The sequence below is a fragment of the Haliotis rubra genome, unplaced genomic scaffold (assembly GCF_003918875.1).
Source record: "Haliotis rubra isolate DU_JTF1 unplaced genomic scaffold, ASM391887v1 Scf75, whole genome shotgun sequence".
Classification (NCBI taxonomy): domain Eukaryota; kingdom Metazoa; phylum Mollusca; class Gastropoda; order Lepetellida; family Haliotidae; genus Haliotis; species Haliotis rubra.
Window position 1 is genome coordinate 1,104,582 of NW_025767468.1, and position 24,639 is coordinate 1,129,220.

Genomic DNA, 24,639 nt, shown 5'->3' on the forward strand with positions numbered 1-24,639 from the left:
GATGGGAGCGGGCGGTAATAAGTTACATAACTTGTGCCCAATCCATTTCAACACTGAATAAAATATGTTCAAACAAACAAAATAATTAGCCAACATTAACATTCAGCCCTCTTGAGCTGGCTTTTAAGCAGCTTCAAAAAACATGAACACAGAAAAACATCATAAGCTATAGAATTTTACCCAGAATTTGCATCATATTTTTAACCAAGTAAACTGAACATTGGCTGCACATCAGCAGCAACACCAGCGGTGTTAGGGTGAACACTGCTTTATATATCACAAGGAACAAATATAGTATAACACCGCCTGTAAATCTGGTTATGGCATAGTAAAACGCAAATGAGCTTGACCTTTTCTCTATAGATGGAACCAAGTTCATGATAGGCGGTGAACCCGGAAATCAAACTCAATGTTGTGAGGTCGTCACGCTGGGTAGCGTTTGGAAATGGCGTTTGTTTTGTTTATTATTAACATTCCAAATGATTCAGGCGTAGTTGTGAACGCCAAGGATGGACGGGAAGAAGATGGAGACCTGGAGGAGAGCGTGGACCCCAAAGAGAGCGTGGACCCCAAAGAGAGCGTGGTCGATCCGCCCTCACAAAGTGACCAACCCCGGACTGAGACTTCTTCACAGACTGTAGACGAATCCGAGAAAACACCGGTTGTAGAGCCAGATGCTCGACTATGTAAGTAATGACGATGCTCGATTTGTATGAGAACGTATACAGAAACGTAACAGTGGAAAACAGCAGTGCCAAAACGGCAACATTTTACTGTGCTGTTCAGAGTGAGTGGGTTGGGTTTTACGCCGCTTTTAGCAATATTCCAGCAATATCACGGCGGGGGACACCAGAAATGGGCTTCACATGTGGGGAATCAAACCAGGGCCTTCAGCTTGACGAGCGAACGCTTTAACAACTAGGCCACCCCACCGCCCCTGCTGTACAGTTAGATCTTTCAGGGATTAACAGGAATCGAATTCCTGCGTCCTATACTAATAAAAATTGACAATGGACGCATCAAAATTTATTAGCGCGTCCAAAGGGACTGAGAAAAAGTCCAAATACTGTTTGTAAAAATTCCAATCAAGTAACAATACGGCGTTTGCTATTAGCTGAGTTATGGTATTATTTGCAATTTATTTACTGTAACAATGTCATGATCATGATACACAATACGATAACAGTATTGATAATAATATTTAAGTGTCTGGGACCCCTATTTTGTTGTCTATAGGACCCCTGAAAATTGAGAATATGAGTCCCAGGGACCCGCAAATACAGGACTCCATGTAAATCCCTGCTCTTTGAACTAAAACGCCAGCAGTCTTTTCAATCTAAATATAAAAAGCAACATCAGGTTAATGGCAAACGTTATCCTACGTGTAAGCATAAGTCAACATAACATCTCACTCTTGTTGCACTCTTCTGAAAAATATATTACATGCAAAGGAAAATGTTTCTGTTTTGAAATCACCATTTTCCTGAAGATTTTGTTCACTCCAAGCTCTGATTAAGGAAACATAACAGAAGAACTTACCCAATAAATTAAACTTTCCAAGCTGGAAAAATAAGAATTTTTGTTGGTATATTCAAATTTGGGTGTGACACAGCTTTCAATTCAGGTATAATACTTTGATTGACATGAATACCACACAACAATCTGCAGTTCCCCCGATATTGGATGGTTTATGAGTGAGTTTAGTTTTATGCCGCACTCAGCAATATTCCAGCTATATGGCAGTATTTCATCCGTATCGTGACTCTGATAGGTACGTTATGTATTCCTGACACATAAAGATTTATGTAGAACTACTCAGAGGCTGAAACCTGGCCACTAGCCAGCAGCAAATGTCAGTAGAAGTTCCTTAAATGAAATTAGTAGTTTCTACAGTCAGGATATTATAGTTCTTCCTAATGGCTTTGCAGACTTGACCTGCAGTCCAGTGAACATGCTGAGAACAGGCCCAAACAACAGGAAGGAGCTTTAATGCCTAGCTTTACATGTTTACATTCTTTGAAATACTAAGATTCCAAATGATAGGAAAACCCCTGTTAGATAATAATTACATATTCATCCCAAGAATTAGGGTAGTCTGTCTCACAGCCCCTAAACTGTATTATTTTCCTTTCCGCATAGCCTATTCTGTCATGTTAAAGCCCTAAACATGCTAAAGAAGCATGTCTTACGGCGTTATATTTGGGATAACACTTTCTCAAATCCCATCCAGGATTCGAACACACACCCTCAATCAGGCACCTAATCGTAAGCACACAAAGTCAGATGTCTAACCCACTCATCAACTGTGGCTTCCACAAAATGGAAGTCAGACAACTGGAATTCTAGACCACAGACTTTATGTAACCTGATAGGTGTAAATTGGCCGAAAGCTATGAAAACACAATGCCATTTAGAAAGTACTATAATCTGTACTTTACAGAGAAAGTGTAATCCCAAGAATAACATGTGTTACATTTGACCACTTTCTAAATGGCTTTGTCCTGTGTGTTTATATGACAAGCATATAATTTCAGCTGAGACAGACATTGAAGTAGATGCTGTGCCTGATACAGAGGAAAGTGAATGTGTGCCAGAATCGGCTGAGAAACAATCAGGGGAGATAACTGGTGAAGCACAAGAACCCACAGACAAACCAGAATCAGACAGTGTTGAAGCAGGGAGCATATTTGTAGATTTTCTAGGTGAAGATACATTGAAAGATGTGAGTAAATACCTGTTATGAACATAGAAATGTTATTGATGAAAACCTAGACCAATGCATCATCTATGAAAATAAATAATTTTGATCAAAACAGATAACTTATTTAATTTAAAAAGGAGCCACAATGAGACAAGAGATGACAGAGGTTAAAGCTGTTCATCCTCACAGCAGAGATCAGAGTTCAGACCCAACATGGGTACACTTTGTATGTTTCTGGTATTGTCAGAATATAAGGGGGGTGAATGTTGCTATAAGTGGCATAGAACTAAACTCACTCACTCACTCACTCACTGAATACAAGAAGTGTAAAATCACACTTATTCACTGATATTTTCAATTTTCAGAGATTGAAAGAGACACTCATCTCCCTACAGATTGACAATGCAGTCTGGCAGACATCTCCCGAAGAAAATATTGTTCAGGTAACTCTTTCACCAGATGAATATTTACCTGATGAAGAAGTAAGACTATACTCCGAAGTGTCATGTCCATCAAAATAAATAATTTGACATCCATAAATTCTTGCGTTTATGTGTATCACTTCTAAATGCTGTTCAAACACTCCAGGGTTTTTAACACATTTAGGGTTGATAAAACTTTCCTTAAATTGTTAAATGCATAAAAACAGTTGAAAATTCCTGGAGAATATACCAAAGCAATACCTAGGTGCATCCAAGGCAATCCAGCAAATCTTATAAGTTGACAGAATTAGGATCAGTTGGGACTTTTTTTGTCCGGACTGTTTAGGTGACATCTTGCCAGGTGGTGTAGCCAGCTGCTGTTGCTGTTGACCTTTTTCCTGGACAAATAGGCCCGTGAAGATCCGGTTAGAATTGATTTTCAGCAACCCATGCTTGTAAAAGGCGACTAATGGGATCGGGTGGTCAGACTCGCAGACCTGGTTGACACATGTCATTGTATCCCAACTGCGTAGATCAATGCTCATGCTGTTGATCACTGGATTGTCTGGCCCTGGATCGATTATTTTCAGACCGCCGCCGCCATATAGTTGTAATATTGCTGAGTGTGGCGTTAAACAACGAACCAACCAACCTGGACCAGATGCCTTAGCTAAGAGTGAGTGAGTGTGTTTAGTTTTATGCCGCACTCAGCAATATTCCAGTTATATGGCCGCGGTCTGTAAATAATCGAGTCTGGACCAGACAATCCACGGATCAACAGCATGAACATCGATCTACGCAATTGGGAACCGATGACATGTGTCAACCCATTCAGCGAGCCTGACCAACCAATCCCGTTAGTCGCCTCTTACGACAAGCATGGGTTACTGAAGATCAATCTAACCCAGACCTTCAGGGGTCCCATAGCTAGGAGGCCCCTGTGATACAACTGAAATGCTGCTGTTATTAAAAAAACATTCATTCAATCCTCTGCTCAACATTCCAAGCTGTTTTAATCCACTGATTAACAATAAAACAATCTTCCTTCGCTGACTCATGGGCATCCTGGGAAAGACACATGCCCAGAAACTTGTGCTTGTAAGATTCAGTTTAGTGGTTGGAGTTGTCAGGGTAGAGTCCTTGTTTTCAACATCATTATGTCCCATGTGTGAGAATCTCTGCTCATAATGTCAATCACTGGATTGTCAGGTCCGGAATCGATTACCAGTATCATATAACTGGAATATGTCTTAGCAACAACAAACAAAACGCACAAAACACACAAAACTTTACTTTCAGGTGTCCTTTGTTGAGGAGTCTGGACTGAGATGTGAAGAAATCATCACTCGCCTTTCCAATATTGGTATTGGGAGGAACCCAAACACCACCGTCAGGTAATCATGTTTTTCGCAACACCTATGATGTTTAACTTTGCATAAACTATCCCAGTTCTGGTTCCTATATATTTTGCTTATAGTTCTGATCCAATTAAGCCATATTGAAAATAAGATTTTTGGACATTATTCAGACATCTTTTTATTACCCATGTGGTGAAACATAACCAGTGTCAGATACATGTATATCATATGTGCACATGTGCCATTCTTGTTTGAAACCATTGTTTCTGTATTACGTCGTCTGTGACGTCTGTGACAATTGAGCGTGACATCAATGAAGAGGGCCATCACACTTGCTTACCATGTTTCACTGCACAAATGTACATGAATAAAATTATGGTCGATGCCTCGTCTGTTTGTCCATCCATCCGTCCATAATCATTTTGTTTCCGGAGCATAACTCAAAAAACGTTCCATATTTCTTTTGCTATTTATAGATTTTTGTCATTATTTTTTGGAAACGATTTGGACTTAGTATCAAAAGGGATGGGTGGGCTTCGGTTCCAGAGCACAACTTGAAAATCGTTCAATATTTTTCTACAAGACTTGGCAGATATGTCAAACAAATCTTGAAGTGGTGCCTTTTGCTATTTTTCATGATTTCCATGGAAACGATTTGGACTTAGTAAAAAAAAATCAAGTTGGACTTTAAGTAACTGTCAGATGATTTGTTCTTTCAAATTTTGGGGGGACGGGGGAATTTATCATCTTCTGATGACTCTTGTTTTGTGTTAAATCACAGTATCTGCACAAACAAATAGGATTTGTTATTTTGCATACTTTTAAATGATGTTGATTTTATTGAGTAAAACTGATTTAGCTAGTGAATTCTTTTTTCTCTTCAGTGTATTTCCGACATCAATCCATCTCCGCTACGAGCCAGCACCCAGTGAGGAATCAGAGGTTCTAGAAAACTTTGAACCGTGAGTCAAATTATTTGTCTGAGGATAATGTTCTGATAGTATAAACACTCCTATAACTCAGGACAACTTACAATCTGTATCGGGAGATTACAGTAGTTGAAAACATAATATTGCTAGTGTTATTGCAAACATGCAAGTGCAGCTCTCATCTGTGATCCATCGTTATAATCATTGGCTATGATCATGCAAATGCATTCTTAAGTTTCTACTCATCCATATTATACTGGGACTCTCTATTATCGCGTCACGCGAAAACATCTGGAAAGCAGAAACACCACGCCCGCATCGGCTGTTTCATATGCAAATTACGTACAATATATTCATTGCTCTTGAAAAAGTCATTTATTTCATTGGAATGTCATGTCTAATCGTAGAAATATTAAAGCATTCATCTTTTCAGTAAGTTCTGGAACATTTTGAAACTAGTATGACCCCTACTGCCATTACATCTAGCATGAATCAAAACTTACTTCGTCAAGAGTAATCCTGCGACCACTATAAAGTCATTTGCATATTTTCCTTGCTAAAACTGTAACAGGAAGTGACGTATTATGCAACTTCACTCTACACACGGCTGCAACTTGTATGGTACGTTTTAAGGCGGAAAAACAATATTTTGTTATGTTAGTTACCTTGTATCCAAATGAATAGAAGTTTCAGTGTTGGTTAAAAACATGATGATATTACTAATGTGAATGAAATTCCTAAATATTTTTTAATGATCAAACTATTACTTGTCTTAGTAAACGTTTCACATTGTGATCTGCTTGTACCCTGTGCCATAGTAAGAAAATACCAATACCGCGATAATAGAGTGTTGCTTCAATTTCCGGGTCAAATGAGACAATCGGAATTGCCGCAATGGTATTAAACGAGTTGCGACTATGTGTCACATTATTTGTGACAGAAATGAAGATTAAACATCCGTCAACTGAAAATATATATAAAATGCTAAATGTCAGTAGCTGTTCATAATCCCGATGGAGACAACATTAACTACCACGATAATAGAGGGTCCCATGATAACTGCTCATTATCCATGCCCATTACTCATTATCCATGTCAACTACTCATTATCCATGTCAACTATCTGTGTCAATTACTCATTATCCATGTTAAACTCAGTATGATTTAGGAGATAAACATCATGTGTTGGCCAATTTCCGGGTGTTATTGAGTATTTGAAGCATGGGAATTCATTTGGAACCGATGACGTAAGCCGGAGGTTTCATATGAAGTATTCCTGTGCTTCAAATGCTCAATAGCACCCAGAAATTGGCCAACACATGATGTTTATCAACATTATAAACACAAAAGTAAAGCAACATGGGCTTTACTGTCTGCTCTCATTGACATTGAATACGGGAACAGCAGTGAATGTCATCAGCCGGCCGTTTCAGCTGGTTCCCATGGTAGCATCTGGAAATGCTCATTTGTGACGTCATTCCGACTTCACGTCACAATATGATTTGAATGACGTCACCGCTGCTGACGACGCAACAATATAATGCTGTGTGCGATATTTGTACGTGTCAACAATACGCAGTGAATAGTCTTGCAATTTCCGGGAATCGAATACCATTCGTCCATGTTTTTTAACCAATCAGATTGAAGAACACGGTGACTTTTGGTTTACAATACAAAATATTGAATTTTTTAGTGGGATTCTGTACATGTAAGAATACATGTACCCAAAAACCTATGTTGGTCATGAGAGGGGACTAAATTAATCAGGTGGTCAGGCTGGGTTATGTAGTTGATTGGGTGTCACTCTACCCTATCTGTGTAGAACGATACTCACAATATTGATTTCTGGTTGTCTGGTCCAGACTTGATTATTTACAAACTGTGTAATATGGCTGAAGTTTTGCAGGAGTGGTGCATTAAAGAGCAAACAAGCAAATCTATTTCCTCAGTTTCAATATTAATAAAAGAACAATTTATTATCCCCCGCCGCACGTTTAGCGCGAAGCGGGGGATATAGCATTAGGCTCAGTCCGTACGTACGTACGAATTGGAATATCTTAAGAACAGTTGACTGGATTCTTTTCATATTTGGTACCTAGGTTCATCACAGTAAAAGGAAGGTGCCAGTCAGGTTTGGTGACCTTGACCTTCATTTCAAGGTCACAAGAGGACTTTAACGTTTTACCTGCACGTTAAGCTATCTCAAGAACCATTCACTGGATTTTCTTCATATTCAGTACCAAGCTTTATCTAGGGAAGGCGCAGGGCCCAGTCGATTTTGGTGACCTTCACATAATTTTCAAGGTCATGGCGCCACTTTGAAGATTTCAGCATGTTAACCCACATGTTAAGCTATCTCAAGAACCGTTTACTGGATTTTCTTCATATTTAACACCAAGTCTTATCTAGGGAAGGCGCAGGGCCCATTCAATTTTGGTGACCTTCACTTAATTTTCAAGGTCACAGAGACACTTTGAAGATTTCAGCATATTAACCTACATGTTATTGTTATGCTTGTCAGCGCGATACCTCAAGAGCCATTCACTGGATTTTCTTCATATTTGACACCAAGCTTCATCTAGGGAAGGCCCAGGGCCCAGTCAATTTTGGTGACCTTCACATAATTTTTAGGGTCACGACGACACTTTGAAGATTTCAGCATGTTAACCTGAATTGTCAGCAAGATATTTTAAGAACGGTTCACTGGATTTTCTTCATAGACTTTCAAGACCTCCCTTGAATGTTTTTCAATAAGCAATTTCTTTAGTACTAGTTTTGCATATTTCATACACTATGACATTCATGTCAAGGTCAAAGTCAGTGTTGAAAATATGTGTGTGTTTGAACAACTAAACAGCAAGATATCAAGAGAGGTTGACTGGTCATGTTTTTGTTGACATTTAACTTCACCTTAAACTTTCATTACTTTATAACTTTGCGCCGGGGGATTATGTCACCTTAATGACAATGCTTGTTCTTAATCATTTACATTTTCTTCCATTTTTTATCCAAAATCTTGCTTGAATATGTTTAGAAAATATTCATTAATTACCATCATGCAGTCAGATACTATTTGCCTTGCCACTCTCCATGAGTTACAGACCACAGTGACACTGCTGCAGTATTACTTACTCCAGTGTAAAATTCAGTTGTTAATTTGTGTACAACCACAGGCACCTAAATAATTATTTACAAACAACCAAGAACCTATGAAGATCAGGGATAAAAATATTTTTCATCATACATTGGCATTAAGGAGATCGAGTGGTCTGGTATATTTCTCAACTATTTACCAGTTTAAACCTCCATCAGCTGCAATAATAAATGGAGCATTAAACAACAACAGTACAAATAGAAAACCAAGTGAATAACACTCTATCTATAATAAGATAAGTGGTAAAATACTCTACTAAACTGATAAATGAGAAAAACAAGACGTTCCCTAAAAGTATTTTTTTCACCCTGTTTATTAATTTTTTATTCATCTTACAAATCAGATTCATTTACACTTGTGCCAATCACCATCTGAAAAGCAAAATGTATTGTTATTATTGCATATACATGTATTTCTGTCTTCCAGGAACTACATAGCTAAGGAGGAAAAGGAACATGAATTCAGGGATTCAATCAAGTCAAGATTGGTTGTGGCTCAGGTTAGATCATCACCATACAGTCTTACAATGATTTAAACAATGTGGCTTTATGGTGGAGTGAGTAAGTGAGTGAGTGGGTTAGGTTTTATGCCGCTTTTAGCAATATTCCAGCAGTATCATGGCGAGGGACACCTGAAATGGGCTTCACACATTGTGCCAATGTGGGGAATTGAACCCGGGTCTTCAGCATGACGACGAACGCCTCAACCACTAGGCCACTCCACCGCCCCACGGCGGAAGGAGTATTGCATCACTAATGCTTATGTTTGTGAAAATTGATAGAATCGTTTTAACAGAACAGTAGATTTGGACAAATACAGATAATTTTTTAGCATGTCTTGAATTCAACATTTGAATGCAGTGAAAACTACCTGTAAGAAAACATTATGGCTACATTTTACCTGGTATTCAGAGTTAACATTTCTATACTTTGAAATGTGCCCATTTGTTTGTATTGATACTGCATTTAGGATAGAGGTTCACAAAATGAAAATGGACAAAATGGCTCCTCTTTCAAACAAAAATATATTGATTGACCTTTGCACTGCTGACCAGATGAATAATTTCCTGTATAAACAGTGTTCTCATTGTCCTCCAGAAGTAAGCTATGGTAATTTGTGCTTGGGACTGCCAGACTAGATCTATACTGATATTTTGATGGGGATGTGATTTTTAGCTAAAGAAAATATCATCAAAAGTGTTCTTGAATATTCAGTGTATTCAAGTAGTTAAAGGGGTGGTGGGGTAGCCTTGTGGTTAAAGCATTCGCTTGTCACACCGAAGACCTGGGTTTGATTCCCCACATGATTATAATGTGTGAAGTCCATTTCTGGTGTCCCCTGACTTGATATTGCTTGGATATTGTTAAAAGTTGTGTAAAACTAAACTCACACACTCAGTAACTGAAAGACATTTACACATGAAAGATGTTTACAGGTATCAAATTGAATAGAAAACACAGTTTGATACCGTGATGTTGCTGGAATACTGCTAAAAGCGGCATAAAACCTTACTCCTCACTCACTCTCTCTAAATATGTTCTAAAGGTGAGCACCAGAACCAGGTCACATTTCTCTGTTTCTCTTTGCAGGTGGTTGAGTCAGTTCAGAGTAATGCAAGGCTGACATTTGATTATGTCATGCTCATCTTCCTAGCAAGGTGAGAAATCTTCAGTGTAGATCTTTTACCCTCAGTTGTTACTTACTGGCAAACAAGGATAAGTTGGACCGGCACAGAGAACGTGTTTACAAGAAGTAGGTGGTGCAGGGCAATGAGCAAACCCATTTGGTTTGTGAAAGGTAGAGCAGATGTAGGCTAGTGCACGTGCATTGCATGACAATGAAATTTATTCCGCACGTAGCTGCACACGCATTCACTAATTTCACCCATCTCAGTAAGTGAAAGATGGGCCGCGGACAACCTGGGGTTAAAGCATTCACTTAACAATGGCAAGGACCTGGGTTCGATTTCACTCATACATGCTAATACAGGTCAATTGTCAGGTTGGTGCTCAACTTATCCTTGATATTGCCAGTAGTTTGTTGAACATCTAAATAGTGGCGTAGAAAACTAAACTCACTCGCTTGGGCTGTGTTTTTCTGAATCAGACATCCAGTCTCATGAAGATGTCATTCTCTTCCCACCAGAGGTTACTTGTCATGTCTATTCCTACAAACCTCTGGTTCTAACATTATTTGATATTTTGAGGTTCTCGGAAAATCTCTCAGAAATACATAAATTTTCTTTTAAAAGTTCATGTTGGTAATGAGTGAAAGTGATGGTTATCTCCCTTCTTTTCTATCAATACAATCAGAACTGAAAGAGGGGCTGCATGGTGCCTAGTGTTAAAGATCCAACTTCACTAATACCTGGGTTCATATAATGGCTACCTTGTCCATTTGTCCCCTGCCTTGAGAGGCTTGATGCTAAAAGCGACACTATTGATCCGCCATTACACATTTACTGAAAGTTCTGTCTAGAAGAGAGGAGGTTCATATCTTTCCCAAACAGCATATTTCCTCGGAAATTACCAAAGATTTGCGAATGATCACTTTTGGCCAATCAGAACGTCACTGATTGCACTAATACAACTAAATCTGATTGCATGGAGACGCAATCACATTGATCCTGAACATGACTGAGTTCTGGCTAGAAGAGAAATAGGTTCTAGTTTTCCCAAAGCATGAAAGAAATTACCGAGGCCTATGTAATGAAAGGGCCGACAGAACAGAAGTTTGTAGGAAGATATGACATGTAACCTCGGTGGGAAGAGACTGGAAAGATGTTTACAGGTATCAAATTGAATAGAAAACAGTGTGACTCCTGACAGACTCTCCTGCTTTCTCTGTACCTGGTGGTTGTGTTTCAGCTGGATAGCTGCTCTGGGTCTGGGAGAGAACAGTTCTGTGATTTTAGTAGCCAGTATGCTTATATCTCCACTTATGGTACGTAGATTTTGATTGGTTGTTGCTTGTCATATTTGTCCCCACTATTAAATTTGGTACATACATTGTGATTGGTTGCTGCTTGTCAAAGTTGGTTTAGCTACTGTAGTGCTATACAAGTGCATATAGCTTGGTTGACTCTTTAATGTGCATGTCTGGATTCAACAAAACATGAATAAACTGGATTTTCTACCTGTTGGCAGGGTCCTATATTAGCAGGGATTTTCGGCTCAGTTGTGAAGTATGATGACCTCAGGAACACTGGCATCAAGTCTGAACTCATTGGCCTGGGAATATGCCTTGTCTTTGGTAAGTGATTGTCTGGATGGATGGATGGATGGATGGATGGATGGATGGATGGATGGATGGATGGATGGATGGATGGATGGATGGATGTTATTTATTGCTTCACTGAGAGATATTCCAGCCATGTGACGATGGCCTTTAAAAAAATCAAACCATGACCAGACAAAGCGGTGACTGATATTATGAACATCATTCCCCATCAGTGTTCAATGACACAGAGTCAAATATATCACTGTGTCTGACCACTAGGTCTGCTAGTCAACATATTTGTCAAGCATAAGATGTTTGAGGCTTATTGTAACCCGGAATGCCTGTGGGGCTACGCTGAAGCGTGGGTGTGTTCACACTTCTATAACTAAGACTTTTATCTTGAACAACAGTTTAATACAACCTGTCACCTAGTAAGGACTATCTTTCCTAGGCAAGCATGGACACTAGCTCATATCCAAGGCCAGTTTTTGCCATTCTTATTTCAAGTTTACTTTTCTGTGCAGAAATAGGATTGGACTGTCACAGATATTGATAGCTTTACGATTAGAATTTTTGACAAAATCAACATCCACTTCACAAACATTTCCAAAAATATTAGGCCCAGATGAATATTTTCCGAGTGGTTCAAAATGTTCAATCAGTTCAACCAAGTTCATTTATAAATTTCAGTTGAAACTTTTTGTTTTTCATCTCAAACAACTGAAAGGGGCTTGTGTTGCATTATTTTGCTGAATTATTCAGTGATGGTGTCTACAGGTTATTTACAATATTATGTTGTTAATTAAGTGTAATCAGTATGACAGCCTTTAATTTTCACCTATATTAAATGGGGCTCAATTGGGATTAAAAGTTGTTGTATTTTAAGGTACAGAAATTACAATCACCTTAAGACTAAGTTCTCTTTGTAAACAGCAACCAGGGATTAATTTTATTTCACATAAGCCTATCTCTGGTTACCTATATCTGCATCATATCTATATATGTGCATGAATCTCTTGGTTTTCTGACATATGAAGATCCAGGTTAGAATTGGTCTTCGGGGCGGTGGGGTAGCCTAGTGGTTAACCTCATCCGCCCGAGGACCGAGTTTGAATCCCCACATGGGTACAATGTGTGAAGCCCATTACTGGTGTCCCCAGCGGATGTTTCTGGAATATTGCTAAAAGCGTGGTCTCAGTCAGTCAGTCAGAATTGGTCTTCAGTAACCCATGCTTGTCGAAAGGGGCGACTAACGGGATCGGGTGGTCAGGCTCGCTGACTTGGTTGACACATGTCATCGTATCCCAATTGCGTAGATCGATGCTCATGATGTTGATCACTCTATTATATATTGCTGAGTGTGGCATTAAGCATCAATCAATCAACCAATCTTGGTTTTCCAGGTACCACATAAAATAGTAGGTGTAATCACATCAAATAAAGTCATTTATAAAGCACATTAATCCGAGTAATATTTCAGCATGAATTAACTCACTAACCAACACAGTAATTAGCTTGTGTATAAATCAGTAACTTTAATCAACATAAATGCCCCTTAGTTAGTCAGGCTGAATGGCATCTTTCATATATTTTTTAAGAAAGAAACTTTACTCATCAAGAAAAGTATCCAAACACAGTGAAAAGTCATAAGATTTCCAGTGTCAAATCCGAATTTGAATTGTTAAACCAATCAGATTACAGTAAATGTTTGAATTCATTTTACAACTAAGGGCCTCTTATCCACAGCATGGGTACAACTTCTAGTCTCTGTTTAGAATACCCTTGGCACTGTGTGTCTTGTGTCAGTCATGTTAATGGAGCATGTACAGTAACCACTAATGACTAGAAGGACATACAACTAGTGATAGGAATTGGTCGAAATCTCACAATTGATGATTGGTCAATTACCAATGAGCAATCATCAAAATAAATTGGTTAGCGTCATTTTTCAGATTTTCCTATTCAGGTTGTTATTGCAGATAAGTATAATGTGGTTCTCTGTTGCTTTATGTTTTATTTATTTATTAATTTTGCATTTGCCAATTTCACATCCAAGGTGAAATGAGTAAACTTGCTACTAAAAGTGATGATTAATATATCATGACCATAAACCTCCTTGTGCCTTCAAGAAATATTCAGTCATGACTTTTCAGTAAGTGAAGTGAGTTTTCTAAGAATTAACATGTTTTCAGGCCCTGACAACTTCTAAGATATGTTCCATCTTCAAGTGTTTCAAACACTTAAACAGTAGTTCCAAAATCGTTTGTGTTTGATTATGAGAAAATGTGATCGATTGCTTGCTCATTTCGTCACTGCGACCAATCTTCGATTATTTCAATTAATCGGAACACCATTATGTACAACAGACAGTGTTTCCATGTAATGGTCATGAGTGTAATTAACCATTGAAATGGGCCAAATCGGTAAACTTTAACCTAAATATCAAATATATTTTTAATTAATTATATACAGTGATCCATTTAATTCATAGTTGGCATTTAACACTGAAACAATGTTGTGTTGTGTTGTATCAGATTTGCTTGGACTATATAATGGTCAGCCTTTACAGAAACTGGACACTGGTATATTTACACTGTGGGCTATAGGTATGAAGTGACACCCACGTGTGTGTTGGTTTGTGGCAGGTCTGTTTGCTGGCTTTATCTATGGTGGACTGGGTGTACATGGACAACTCCTAGGTAACTCGGACTCATGGCCGACGCCTGAAATGGCATCAAGGTACATCCAAAGAAAAACATTGATTTGTACAAGATACCTCAGGATTAGTGAAATTGATTCATACATTCTTTCAGTAAAGTAAATTTGATTAACTCACTCTTTCCTAACAGAAACATTGATTAACTCACTCTTCCAGTTCATGCATATTGATTCAGCCTTTCAGTGATACTTATTCGCTCATAAAAGGGGAAGTGTGGTAGCCTAATGGTTAGTGATCCTGCTCATCACACCAAAACCCTGTGTTCAATTCCCAATATGGGTTCCATCTGGGATGCCTGTTTCTGGTGTCCCTTCTGGGTATTGCTGGAATATGTGCTAAAAGTGGCATAAGACCATTAGGGGTGTCGCATCGATACATTTTTACTGACGATACGATATGCGATACATGCTTGCGTGTATCGATTCCTATTTTAAAACTTTATCGATTCAAATTTTTATGCTATATCCATCTCCATCAAAGTCTTGATAGTAAAATTATACGAGACCGTTCCGATAAATAGATGTAGCTAGCTTTACTTAAAAAATAGGTTGGAAACTAACAGCTTTTGTGATTGGCTAGACTATTTTGATGGACCAATGAGCGAGCGCGTACGTTGCCGGTAAGGTAATGTTATGAAAAGGTGCAAAAATTATGTATCGCGATACGTATCGTATCGTGACCTTAAAATCGTGATACGTATCGTATCGTGAGATTGGTGTATCGTGACACCCCTAAAGACCATACTCATGCACTCACTCACTCAGAAAATTGACATTGACTCACTCACCTGTTGTATTGATTCAGTCTTTCAAGACAATGATGTTTATTGACTCACACTTTGGTAAAAGTAATATTGATTCACCCACCCTTTCATTATAGTTACACATTAATTCACTCACTCATTCACTCACTCTTTTATAACAGTATCACTGATTCACCCACACTTTCATAATAGTTACACATTAATTCATTCACTCATTCACTCACTCTTTCATAACAGTATCACTGATTCACCCACACTTTCATAATAGTTACACATTAATTCACTCACTCATTCACAACAGTTTTTTTAATCCACTCCTTCATAACAGTATCACTAATTCACTCACTCCTTCATAACAGTATCACCCGTGAAGTAACTAAGGCTTAGTCTCTGAATATATAAAAATAAAATATTAACCACACTTTTTACAATTATCACATTATTTTGATCATTTCAATAAAATTGGAAATTTTACTATAAATTGTATATTTATATACTTATCCTATCTCACGGTATGCACCTCTCTTCTTCTTCTACGACCATGTGTGGAAACGTGCTGTAGGCTAAGTTGAATCAAAACTTCATGACCTCTGACCACCTGACCTCTGCCCCCACTCCGATAGCAGACCTGTCAATCACCTTAATAAGCGTGCCGATCGCTCAGATGATCACAAGACGTTCTGTGCCTGTCATTCTCTTTCTTGTCGCTACACCGTGTGGACGTGTGTTGTTCTCTCAGTTAGACATTATTTGATTGTCAATATGGGAAATAAATCGAATCGAAGTTCTTTTAAGAAACGCAAACTTTGTGGTCAGTGCAACAGCAACTTTTCCGCTGCTGATCCACGCTTTGTGTGTGGATTGTATAGGCTGTTGTAGTTGGTCACATCAGTGTTCTGCTTGTTCACACTTGAATGATGATGTTTTTTCTGAATATCGACAGGGTGCATCTAGACGTAGATCAGACAGAGATTGGCATACAACTGCTGAAGGTCCTTCAACTTCTAAGTGTGCTAAATCGGAACGCCGTTCGATGAGAGCAGTTCGTTGATCTAATCTCCTTCCCCGGACGAAGATTTTTTAGAGGTGGCCTGAGACTCCTACTTGAGCGAGTATCTCCGTCGTCTCTTTCGTCCTCAACATCTAGTCATGTCTCCAGACAAGTTTTATCTCCTCCGAGAGTGGTAGTGCTAACAACCTCTGTAGCACAGTCTCGGCCTTCTACATTGGCAGGTGGTTGTTTCCAGTCTCCACCCCTTGCTATGGTGGGTGCTCCAAGCGTTCACTCTCATGTGGCGAGTGCAGTCAGTTCAGCGCTTTCAACCACAGGGATCAGTTTGGCGCTTCAACCTATGCGCCGCTTGCTTCCAATGCGGCGCTTTGTTCCAGTTCGGCGCTCTCATAAATTTCTGTGGTGACATCAGGCATGACGGCAGTATCCAGTACAGCGCTTTCAACACCTTTCCCGTACCTTGCACCACTTGTCTCTGAACCACCGCCTAGTTCCAGTGCGCCGCTTACTACCAGAGCGGGTCTTGCTGTCCAGTCATCACTTTGTACCAATGCGTCACTCTCACAAGGGAAGAAGAGACCAGTGCATCGTTTCACTTCAGTTCACCGCTCTCGTTCGGTCCACCTCATTAGCCCTGTGCGGCGCTTTCGATTGGATCAACACTTCAGCCCAGTGTGCCTTTTCGATTAGATCAAGGGTTCAGACCAGTGTTCCGTTTTCGATTGGAACAACGATTCAACTTAGTGAACTGTTTTGATTGGAACACCTTTCAGTCCAGTACACCATTACTGTATGGTACGACGTTTTAGACGAATGCACCGGTCCCAATTGACTCAGCGCTTCAGAACCAAATCACTTGACCGAACCGGATCACAGTACCGAACCGGATCACCTAATTGATCCTGATCGCCGCACCATACCAGATCGCCGCTCCAACAGTATTCGCTGATCCGACAGTGTTCGTTGAACTGTCAGCATTCGCCGAATCATCTGGTTACCTCTATGTGCATACTGTCATCATGACTTGTTTATTAGTTCGCACACTACGGTACCTACAGTGACTTTGTCTACTGCAGTTCTACTTCAACACTTTTTCCAACTGCGGCGTTGATACCTCATTTCCACAGTTTTTACCGGTGTTCAGCTTGTCTTCGGGGTTACGCTTCCTGTTTCTACGGTTCCTGTTTTCACCAATGCTTTAAGTCCAGTGCGACGCTTTGTCCCAATGCGCCGCTTTCATTCACTTTCTGATTATCTACTAGTATGTCGATCGTATTCAGAGTGCCGCTTTACTCCAGTGCGCTGTTCTCTTATGTATCAATGCTTCCATCCAGTGCGACGCTTTCTTATGTATCAACGCTTCCATCCAGAGCGCCGCTTTTTTATGTATCAACGCTTCCATCCAGAGCGCCACTTTCTTATATATCGACGCTTCTATCCAGTGCGACGCTTTCTTCTGTATCAACGCTTTCATCCAGTGCAGCGCTTCCAGTTAGTGCATTGTTTCGGTTGGTTGTACAGAGGTAGTAGTTATGTCAGTAGCACAGGCCTCTACATTACGGGTGTGATCCCAGATTTTTAAGATTCCTCCGTCATCTACCATCCGATCTTCACCTTTGATGAATGATTCGATTCACCGAATCCCCCCTTCGACGTAGATATCAGCTCTACAACCACCGGTTTGACACATTGTCCAGTAAGTTGACGATGATGTGAAAGGAAGGGTGCTGAGGTTGACGAAACAAACCACAATTACACCCAGCGACTGTTCCGGTAGATTGACGATCCCTTGCCTCGCATCTACTAACTTTTCACTCCATCTGGCGGACCAACACTTCATTTGGTGAACCATACGTTCCTGCGATCACTGATTATACGCCTGCATCACTATGTGTACAATGTGAACGTTCCTGTAGATTGACTGACAATCTCCATGCCACGAACCTACTACATTCAGCACTTCTTCAGTACTGTCATACTGACTTGACTAATCGAATGTATCCTATCTCAGGAGAGATTTCTTCTCCAGTGGCAGTAGTTGCTAGGCCTTTTGATATCAGCTCAAGCCTCAACGTACAGGGCCATCTCCTACTTTTGCCGATACAGCAATTTCTATGCCCGTATCTCGAGGCCGTTAATTGAACCCGAAAGAATTGAGTCACTTTCCAGAACCGCTTCGTCCAGTCCTTCAGTGGTGGCTCGACGAACTGAATGTCTGCCCTGGAGTTTCTATGGTACCCCTAGCGCTTTCGTAACCGAAGGTTCTCCATCAGTTACAGACCTTTTTCTGTTGACGTCAGCTCAAGTTGTGACTCTGAGGGGATAGCTTCAACTACGGCCTCTCCAATATTTTCTGTATCCGCACATCAGGATCGGCAACCTTCATGCATTGACCTTTTTCCTCCAGTGTTCCTTCCCCATCTCCAGTGGTGTTTGGACGTGTTGAATGTTTGCGGCGAAGTCTCTTTAAGACCGTTTGCTCCAGTACATCACCTGTACGTAGACGCTTCTCTACATGGGTGGGGAGCTCACTTTCTCGATCAGCAGGTGGCAGGGCGGTGGTCTTCTGCAGACCGCGCATGTCACATCAACGTTTTGGAGCTCAGGGCAGTGATTCTTGCGATCACTCATTGGCAACACCTGTTACAATCAACCATTCTTTTGATTCGATTGGACTATGCTGCAGTCGTGTGGCACATCAATCGAATTGGATCCACGGGGTCTCCTCAGCTTCTTCAGTGGACAGAACAGTTTTTCCACTTAGTGGACTCTCTCAACATCACGGTCCAGGCCAATCACATCCCGGGGATTACTAGAACGCGCATGCGTTTCCACCAATGGCACTACTTCCACGCATACTGCTCAACTTACGCACGACGCAGCGATGACACTGATTTTGGGTCGCACCTTTTGGCCCGTCAGAAGTTTGTTCCTAGACCTGCAAGACTTCGTCGACCCATTCCAGTACCACTTCCCGATCATGCCGATCTTCTGGTTCATCTTCACTCCGATCAGCTGCATTGGTCTCTGCTAGCACTTAATCTTCACGCCTGGTGCATTTACATGAATCGCTAACTGCAAAGGGATATTCCAAGATATTACCAAGGCACACCGAACTTCTACCTGGCCATTCTGTGATGACTATGGAAGAATTTTGAAGCGTACTGCAAGACGATGGGTATTATATCTCCTACTACAGCATCGCCTCAGATAGTCGCAGAGTACCTCCAGCATCCTAGAACTTCCAAGGAACTGAAGGGTTCTACCTTGTCTACATACCTGGCCATGCGTAACACAGTTATTGCGCCAACTACGGGTACGAAGGTGTCAACTGTCCCTGAGCTCCAGTGTCTCCTTTTACAAAGTTGCTGATCAATCCCGGAAGTTCCGGCCACCAGCCTGGGACTTTTCCGTGGTTTTTAATCATCTCACGTCAGATGAGTATAAACCTCTGGCAGAGAAGGATTTCAAGCATGTCACGTCTAAGACTTTCTTCCTCCTGGCTCTTGCGACTGCTGCCCGCATCTCCGAGCTTCACGCACTGGATGTCACCCAGTTGCGCTTCGAGTGGACCAGACATGCCAAAGCCCTCCCTGGTTTGAGGTGGGATCTCGTCGCTGAAACCAGTTGCCTGGACAGCCGGACAGACTATTCGCCTCCAGCTGCTGTCAACTGTTCTGGGCCCTGACAACACCGAGGATCTCTCCTATGTCCTGTCCGGACTTCATGCCTACACCTATGCTGACCTTCCTCCTCCTACTACGGCCAACCCTCATGAGACAAGAGCCTTGACCTTTACGATGGCGCTACATAGAACCGTTCCCTTCACGGCATCATGGAGGGTTGTTTTTGGAGTTTGGACACGGTCTTCGTCTCACCCTACCTCCGGGATCTGTCTGCCATTGACGTGGAAGGTCTTCACCAACTGGGTCCTTTGGTTCTGGTGCAGCAGTTGTCGTCGGCTCGCAAACGCAGATAAGATGCAGTTCCTACCTTTGTGTAGGTTTTGCATTCTCTATATCATGAAAGATATCGGTCCTATCTTTCTTATTGGTATGGATTATATTTGGGCATAGACTACCTCACCTAGGGAACTAGGGCGTGTCTGCACTGTCATAGAGATGACTCAATAGACTGAGAGGCCAGTCTTGTGCTACATGCAGAGGTGATCGACACTCCGCTTACTGACCTCGACTCTCTGAGCAATTACATCAGTGAAGTGTTGATTTCCGATTACCTGCGTAGTTTTCAAAGCGTTCCGCTCCAGTTGAGCAACCGGGCTATTCCCTCTTTCACTGCCTTACAGTGTGTGTCTGTGGGTGGTAGTTTCGAAGCAGGGACTATCCAGATTAAGGTCTTCGACTTTAATTCACTGGTGTCACTTGATAAATCGCAGGGAGGCGGGGTCCACTTGCCAAACTGCGTCCTTTTGCTTGTCAAAAGTTGCGGCTGAAAACCTCATTAATTCGGGACCGCCCACTCCCTAGAGTTTTTGTGCTGTGTAAGCTAAGGGGTTTTCAGAAGCAACCCATCACAAGTTCGGAGTTAGCATATCGGGAGTTGGTGCTTTCTCCTGGCCTCCTTGTGTTATGCGACCTCATGGTTGTAGAGTTGACACAGGGTAATCTGCGGCCCACCAGCCAACCGTGGAATAATGCATACCGTGAGATGGGATAAGTTTAAAAATTTGGAAATTTTACTATCAATTGTATATTTATATACTTATCCTATCTTACGCGATGGATATCCACCCGACCTGCCCCACGTCACAGATATACTTGACGCTCCAAGACGAGAATGACAGGCACAGAACATCACGTGATCATCTGAGCGATCGGCACACTTATTGAGATGATTGACAGGTCTGCTATCGGAGTAGGGGCAGATGTCAGGTGGTCAAAGGCCAGGAAGTTTTGATTCAAGTTAGCTTACAGCACGTTTCCACGCATGGTCGTAGAAGAAGAAGAGAGGTGCATACCGTGAGATAGGATAAGTATATAAATATACAATTTATAGTAAAATTTCCAATTCTGATAGTAACAAACAAGCCCATTTAAATTGAAAAGGAGCCCTAGGGAGACCAGAAATTCAGAACATGAGGAAATCTAGACTTGCTTTATTTAGGGCTTTAGCACTGCAGAAAGGGCTTGGCAGTAGGGAAAATAATGTGGTTCAGGGACTGTGAGACAGACTACCTGTGAAGGTCTGGGTTAGAATTGATCTTCAGTAACCCATGCTTGTCTTAAGAGGCGACTAACGGGATCGGGTGGTCAGGCTCGATGACTGGGTTGACATATGTCATCGTATCCCAGTTGCATAGATCGATGTTCATGCTGTCGATCACTGGATTGTCTGGTCCAGACGCGATTATTTAGCTGGAATATTGCTGAGTGCGGCGTAAAACTAAACTCACTCACTTCATAACAGTATCACTGATTCACTCACTTATTCACAACAATAGTATTAACAGATGATATATTTGGGATTACACTTTCTTTGTAAAGTACAGATTCTAGGACCCCATGAGTCCCATCCGGGATTCGAACCCACACCCTCAGAGTAAGGCAAGTAATCGCCAGCACACAAAGTCAGACGCTCAGTACTAGAATATGTACTTTACGAAGAAAGTGTAATCCCAAATATAACATATGTTACATTTGACAACTTTCTAAATGGCATTGTGGGGCGGTGGGGTAGCCTAGTGGTTAAAGCGTTTGCTCGTCACGCCGAAGGCCGCCCTTCCCCACATGGGTACAAAAAGCCCATTTCTGGCCATGATATTGCGGAATATTGCTAAAAACGGTGAAAACCATACTCAGCCAGTCAGCTAAATGGCATTGTGTATTTAATAGTATTAATCTGTTCACTGACTGACTGACTGAGTTTGGTTTTACGCCACCGTGATATTCCAGCAACATCACGCTAACACCAGAAATGGGCTTCACACCATACCCATGTGGGGATTCAACTAAATTCGGCATCTGCCAACGCTTTAACCACTAGGCTACCCCACCGCTCCTAATCTGTTCACTCTTTCATGACACTTACATTGATACACTCAGACTTTTATTACCTTATCATTAAGTCCTTCCCCTCTGTTTCCAGAGGTGTCCATCGAAGTCTTGCTGTAGGGCTGCTAATTGCCATCCCCTCGGGGGCAGGCGTGGCCCTGTCGATCCTGGGGGGCAATGCTGGCTCCTTGGTGGGTGTGGCCATCTCAGCCTCTCTCCTACCCCCAGCTGTTAATGCTGTGAGTTGAAATTGTTATAGACATGTGAAGCAATGACAACTTTGTTTGGTAATATGTGTTATATGTAGGATTACACTTTCTCAGTAAAGTACAGGTTCTGCAGGAACAATGAGGAGAGTTCTATGGATATACAACTTCTTGATGTTAATATGACCAATGTTTCGGTGTAGCTACTAACACCCTTATCAAGCAAGTTCACTGATTGCACTTAAGTGCATTGGTCTCCGTCATATTGATATTCAAGAAGTTGTATATCCATAGAACTCTCCTCGTTGTTCATTACACCCACTTCTCAATGGACAGCCTCCGTGGTGTAGTGGTTAGAGTGTCTGCCTGGAGAGCGGAAGGTCGCGGGTTCGATCCCCCGACCACGTCATACCAAAAGACGTTAAAATATGGTACTTGTCGGTCCCTGCCTGGCTCTCAGCATTAATGGGTACAACAAGGACTGGTCGGCTCGGAGTCAGTATAAAGTGTCTGAGTAGGGTATTCATGCTTCACTGCAGCATGGTATCTCAGTGAGCTAGCACTATAAAAACCAGCTTAAGTCTGGGCTAGTACAAGCAGCCGCACATACACATACACACGCATGCATGTCGTCATATGAGCGAAATATTCTCAAGCACGACGTTAAACCCAATTTCACCTCACCTCACTTCTAAATGCCACTCAAAGGATTTGAAAGCCTCTGAAGATCCGGGTTAGAACTCTTCTTCATCAACCTATGCTTTTCGTTTGGGCGACTGACAGGATCGAGTGGTCAGACTCGCTGACTTGGTTGACTTGTGCCATTATATCCCAATTGTGTAGATCAGTGCTCATAATATTGATCACTGGATTGTCTGGTCCAGACTCAATTACTTACAAACAGCCACAATATAGCTGGATTATTGCTAAGTGATGTGTTAAACAACAACCAAACAAAACAATAGGTTCTGGTAGTTTTGTTTAGTTATGATTCACTCACGCTTTCATGACACACGTGGCGTAATTCTTTTACAACTGATGATCATTTTGTTTGTTTCAATGTCTAGGGAATGTTGTGGGCTCTATCAATAACAGCTGCAATAGCGCGCCTCCAGCCTTGGTGCAGGTGAGTAGTGTGATCATCATGTACAAATACATTCTCCTGGTACCAGAAATGAGCAATTCAGTCTTCAAAGGTACAGTTAATAGCTGTGCAGAATTGTCTCCCTTAGCCTGGCCAGAATCCTATGATCATGCTTTCATTCCCAGGTGCCCCTGATTGCAATTCTTTGTTTGTCAGCACTATACCCATGCTTGTGGGATTTATGAATGTGGTTTACATGAAAGAACTGCATGATATTGTGGTATCTCCCAAGGTTGACAGTAGGGATATGACTGGAATACTGTTTTGGGTGGAGGGATGAAGTGGTTAAAGTGTTCACTTGGCACTCTGAAGGCTGAGATCTTATAACTCGTATGGGTATAATGTGTATTTGTGGAGTTCCCTGCCATGATATTACTGGAATTTTGCTAAAAGTAGCAACCATACTCACTCACTGACTCCCTCCCCACTCTTACGTTCAATACCAATGAAGATCTGGGTTAGAATTGATCTTCAGTAACCCATGCTCTTGTCGTAAGAGGCGACTGATGGGATCGGTTGGTCAGACTCGCTGACTTGGTCGACACATGTCATTATATCCAATTGCATAGATCGATACTCATGATGTTGATCACTGGATTGTCTGGTTCAGACTAAATTATTTACAGACTGTCGCCTATAGCTGGAATACTGCTGAGTGCAGCGTTAAACAACAAACTAGCAAAACAAATCTTACACTCAATGATATGGAGATAAAAGAGCAGTTTGAAATAACTTTGGAAATTTCAAGTCTTAGAGTAATGTGATAACAACCCATTTCTGCTGTTTTTTTGTTTTACGTATGACCTGTCGATTTGTATTCACACACTACGTTCATGGTGTTCTAATTCCTTCCTTATTTTTACAGATAAATACACCATCAGTCATGATGTATGACACAAATAAAACTTCACTTGTGAACAATACAGTTTCTCAAGTACCAAATACAACCTGTGTGCCTTTCCTGGACAATACTTACCGACCAACCTACAGCTGCAATATGG

The 24,639-nt window shown here is 41.2% G+C and overlaps 1 protein-coding gene across 3 annotated transcripts; it reads left to right on the forward strand.

Moving 5' to 3' along the window:
• The first annotated feature begins 336 nt into the window (after positions 1 to 336).
• LOC124260061 lies at positions 337 to 24,631 on the forward strand. Of its 3 annotated transcripts, XM_046694305.1 has the most exons (13): positions 337 to 686; positions 2,535 to 2,722; positions 3,067 to 3,144; positions 4,423 to 4,517; positions 5,366 to 5,443; positions 8,991 to 9,063; positions 10,154 to 10,221; positions 11,432 to 11,507; positions 11,711 to 11,816; positions 14,429 to 14,522; positions 22,383 to 22,527; positions 23,562 to 23,620; positions 24,504 to 24,631. In XM_046694305.1, exons 1-13 carry the CDS (start codon positions 446 to 448, stop codon positions 24,505 to 24,507), a joined length of 1,305 nt encoding a protein of 434 aa, XP_046550261.1. In that variant the 5' UTR covers positions 337 to 445; the 3' UTR covers positions 24,508 to 24,631. The 3 variants fall into 3 exon arrangements, 2 of the variants coding, with proteins under 2 accessions (XP_046550261.1, XP_046550262.1); XM_046694306.1 differs by lacking the exon at positions 22,383 to 22,527; XR_006893993.1 differs by lacking the exons at positions 14,429 to 14,522; positions 24,504 to 24,631.
• Positions 24,632 to 24,639: the final 8 nt, after the last annotated feature.